The sequence below is a fragment of the Convolutriloba macropyga genome, chromosome 8 (assembly GCF_964194025.1).
Source record: "Convolutriloba macropyga chromosome 8, txConMacr16.3, whole genome shotgun sequence".
Classification (NCBI taxonomy): Eukaryota; Metazoa; Xenacoelomorpha; order Acoela; family Convolutidae; genus Convolutriloba; species Convolutriloba macropyga.
Genome location: NC_134475.1, coordinates 33920288 through 33925193, shown reverse-complemented (window position 1 = coordinate 33925193; position 4906 = coordinate 33920288). Strand labels below are relative to the sequence as shown.

General features: G+C 33.9%; 1 protein-coding gene across 1 annotated transcript in view; it reads right to left on the bottom strand.

Annotated features, from left to right (window-relative positions):
* The window catches only part of LOC142344094 (uncharacterized), a 2599-nt gene extending 1555 nt beyond the window's left edge, over window positions 1–1044 (bottom strand). The window contains exon 1 of the mRNA XM_075395579.1: window positions 1–1044. This exon is cut by the window's left edge and continues 106 nt beyond it. Coding sequence (XP_075251694.1) covers window positions 1–265 — 265 coding nt within the window. The 5' untranslated portion in view covers window positions 266–1044.
* Window positions 1045–4906: the final 3862 nt, after the last annotated feature.

Sequence of the window (4906 nt, the reverse complement as noted above, 5' to 3'; positions counted from 1 at the left end):
TCAAATTACCCACTGTAGTACCAGCCAATGACGTCAATGAAGAGAGCATGTCAGAAAGCATAATCATAGCCACTATTTTGCGACTAGTCGTGCTTAGTTTCTGAACCACAAATGCTGGAATGATTAAAAATGGCGCCGTAATTAGAACAAAAGTTGCCAATATAGAGTAAGAACAAAACTTGAAGGGTCTCAGAAAATTGGTGTTAATTCCAGCGTAACTGAAGTTGTAAAATACAGAAGGTTCGCATTCTAACTGTGAAGTCATTTGGAGATTAATAACAGCCAATAATTGTTAATGGAAGAAATATCGAGCAAGTAAATTAAGGAATGAAATAAGAGCTGCTTCAGGAAATAATAGCTTGAACGATTCGTGAAATGTTTTGATTGCAGACGAATTAAGAAATTTAATAATGTTGTTGCATTTGGCTATCGTTTGCCTTTGAAGGACTAGATGCTAGGGTTCAAATAGTTTCGTTGGGTTCTCTCCACGTGATTTGAACTCGATAAATAGAGTAGTAGTTGTTTGATCACATTTTTGAAATTGGCGCAATTTGGCTAGTCCCACTACTTAAAGGCAAATAAGACGGAAGGTTCAGAACTCTTTTTTTTCTTCCAACTACTTTGCATGGAACGCAGAGATGATTGAATCCAAGGTAGTATTTCGAGATAATAGGAATTAATTTTTGCCTTTCAACCGTGTAAGCTTAGAGGTGAGTCTAGTTTTTTGTCAGTATTTAATTTGTTCATAACTTTGCGTGATTAATTGGATGTAATAGTGAATTATTCACTCTTTATTCAGTATTGATTGGTTTCGAGTAAATAGATTGAGTAGAGTTGAATTTTTGCCCTCAGTGGGGTTGGCATCGTTCAATAATGATTGGGCGCACCTTATTTTTTGAGGACAGCTCTGTCTATGTTTTTGGGTCTATGATCCTCAGTATCTCTGGGCTCATTAATTTTTCAATAGTTGGTTCCTCGGATCGGACCACTGTCAAAATTGACAACTTTTTCTGCTGTTCATTTTACTTCATTTGACAAAACTTCTTTTTTCGAAACAATCTCATTTTGTTGTGGATGCAGCTATAATCGCCGTTTTTCTCTTCGTATTTCATGGGAAGAAGCTTTTTTCCAATAAACAGTTTCTTTGCATACTAAAAAACTGTCCAAAGGAGGTACTTCGTCTTCTTGCCTTTTGGTGTTTTGTGTTAGTAATTGCAGACTACATATAAAGGTGGGAAATCGATTACCAAACTAAAGATAATTTCTGTCAAAAACACTTATAGTTCGTACTGTCATGATCAGCAATACGTTTTTTTATAAAAACGAAAACTACATCAAAGACTGAAAAATTGAAATAATTCAAACTATTAAAGACAATTATAAACCACCACCAAAAGATATAACTACTAATAAAAGGTCAGAAGTAAATAATTATTACAAGGAGGCTCGTTAATGTGCGTTCGCAAATGATGTTCCGACCCGTGCTCATCTACATTTTTGACATTACTGTAAACCAAATGAAGAGAGAACCGAAAATAGATCTTTGAATTAAAAAAAAATCGTCGCACAAACTACAAAATGAATTACACATGCCATGCCATGCCTCATTACAGCGCTCACGAGATCTCACAGAACTAACAAGGATACATGAGAAAAAATAAACAACAAATCAAGCAAAAAGAAGAAAGAACATTTTTTCAACATCTAAAAACTCAACGGCCTAACTTAAAAGCACCTAGTAACGACGTCAAAATACAAGGAGTGAAAACCTTAACTACACAAATTGTATTTGTTTGTTACTAAAAAGCAGATGTAATTTTATATTAATGAGCCTAGGTAACCGGTTGACAAAAAAGCCTCTCAAGGAAGGGGCCTCTCAATGATGAGAATTAGATAAAAGTTGACAAATATAACAACAAAATCTAAAAAGTTTAAAAAAACGTCTGAAAACAAATAATACGAAAAACTTTCAGGCCTTTTAAAGACACCTTACTGCATTGGGTAACTACATTCTTTCAACATTCAGTTAACGACTTGTGATACCTTTCAGCTCTTTATATTTATATGCAGAATAAAAATACAGCCAAAATCAGCAAATTTAAAAAAAAAGAGAAAGAAAAGTGGCAAAACCCATTAAAAAATGAACTATTGATTATGACCTTTTTTTCAAATAATTTTTTAACAAAAATGGTATTCTTTTTTCTAACAATATGAATTCAAAAACCCAGCAAAAATGAAAAAATATATTAAAACCACAAAATTTTTGAGAAAAACCGTAGTATCAAAGCCATTAAATTCAATAGCTGTCAACGTAAATAAAAAATATAAGTTATAATCAGTAATGCTTCGATTAAAAGACACTAAATCGTGTCACCATTCCTAAATCATCAATAAGTCATCGCAATAAGTCATATGACCATAAAAACGACAACAAATACAGGTAAAAATAAAAAAAAACCAGTAGAAAACTGCAAGAAGACAGTGTCATAGCCGTTGAAACCAGGCATTTTTCTGGGCAAATTTATCTATGATCTACTAAAAAGTCTTCTCTAAGCCACTGGGAACTGGCAATAACAGGATAATTCGTTAAGATTTCAAAGGGGCCTAGGATTATTAAAAAAAACAAAAACAAACAAATTTGTCTTGAACACAACCTGGGATTGAAAAGTGACTGGTCATTAGATAAAATGAAAAAAAGTCTCAAAAAAACTTGAAATGGTTTTTAAAATATAAATTCTCAAATAGAAATTGAATTCTTTTAGAGAAAACTTCCCTATGAGACGAAAAGTACCCTTTTTATGGCCTTTCACCAGTTAGAAACACAAGATTGTTTCATTTGAAGCATGAAGTATAATTTTAAATTGATACTTTTATAGAAAAAATCTTAACATGAACAAAAATGAACAAAATCATACAAAATATAAGGTGTTCACACTAAAGTTTTAACCCAATAATTCCTCGAAAAACAAGACATTCAAAAATATCCTTTTTATTTCCGAACTCGACGCTCTGCGTTGAATATATCGATCGGCCAAGATTGTCTGAACAAAAAATATCCAATTGACTATGTAGTTTTTCCACCTACAATTAGGGTCGGAACAATATTTGGAAAACGGTTTCTTTTAAGAATAAATTAAAAAAAGAAATAACCCTGATGTCCGAAAGGAACAGTTTAAAACTTAATAAAGAACTGAAATTATTTCAAAGCATCAAAACAGTTATAATTTTTGACTTTTTATCTTGACTACATATTTTCACTACATATTTAAATTTGACTACATATTTTCACAACATATACAAAATAACATTACAAGACGATATGGTTGTCGGTAGTACCTTGTTTTTTAGCTGGGTCGGCTTGCTCCTTCTCTAGCGTCTTGAGTTGACCACTTGCATTCCAATCAACTCTTTTCTAGTGTATACGGTGACTTTTCTTGGCCAACGTGGCTGATTGTGCTTTGGTCCACCCAATAGAAATGAAGAATCGTTGCTCTTGGTATCATTGTTGTTGTTGTCAGTGTCGGCAGACCAAATGTTGCGACAGCTCGGAAGAAAATTCGCTACACAAATTGACCGCTAACCTCTGAGATATCTTCGCACCAGACCAAAACTTTTTTCAACCAACAGCGTCAACTGGTACTGCGAGACGGGCAATAGCAACCATGGGATTCGATTTCGAACTGAAATTCGAACAATAAAAATAAATTCGCCCTGCTGACGCCCTAAGCACAATGACTTTTATGAGTGATCAGGATTACGGTGCTCAATCCTGCTTCACTTTAAACAAAATCTGTTACGCACAACCCGACCTAGTGACGGACATCAATATCTAAACTTAGCTGGATTTGAAGCAACTGCTACCAGATGTCATCCCAGATGAGGTTTGGGAAAGACTCTCTCTAGACTGGTGCTATGTTTAAGATAAAGGAAACATCTCAGTACTTGTAAGTGCATTAAATTAAATGCTGCGTCAAGATGAATTGAAGCTTTCCCTGTGGGAAATGGAGCTTTACAAACAGTAAATGTTTATTTAAGACAAACCGTAGCACGATTTGGATACAGAAATTTTAGTATCAGTCAATAGTTCCAAATGTTTAACTGGTGACCAAAAACAATGGCGTGAGTTAATGAGGCTAAAAAGATGGAATATCCCATCTATCATCCATGAGCATACTGAAATGCTGCGGTAGCACTTCGAACATCCAAAGAAGATATTGAAGCCTGAAATTAAGAGTTACAATTTTTTATTTGCATGAAAAAGTCCTCTGCAAATTGACAATCAGTTCGCGAACAGTTCCAGCTACCTTGATTATCTGGAAAAGATCAGAACAAAAGTTATCGATACATAATACACTGATCAGAAATCTGCTGAAAAGCACAGTCACAGCAGTTGAGGAACAGTGGTGGCATCAACTGATACCATGTCACATTTTTCTTTTAATCTGAAGGAGAGCAGCTTTTAGGGACCTCGAAAAGAAGGCAGATGTGATGATTTTGCACATCAAGAAAATTAAGGTTTCATAAGAGAAGAACGGAAGAAATTACACAACGAACACTGATGTTGTGTCAGGAAATTTTTTCTGCAAGAATAAACTTGATTCGAATTTTAATTTTGTTGTGGCGCTTTCAACATCTTATTGACCTATAATTAGACGTCAGAAATTAATTTCTCTCAGCCATAGAAACCTCATTGTTGAGCTCAATTTCATGCAAATTCAGGAAAATAGTAATTCATGTTTGGAATCGGAAGAGAAATCTTTTTCATATCTTAAAAAGGTATAAAATTTTCTCTTTACTTGGGTACATGGTTAAGTATAATAACTATGAGATAAATTTTGTTTGTTTTAGGAACCAATTTTTAACTAAAGTTCAAATTAATGAATTCTTTCGACCAGCGCTCAAGACC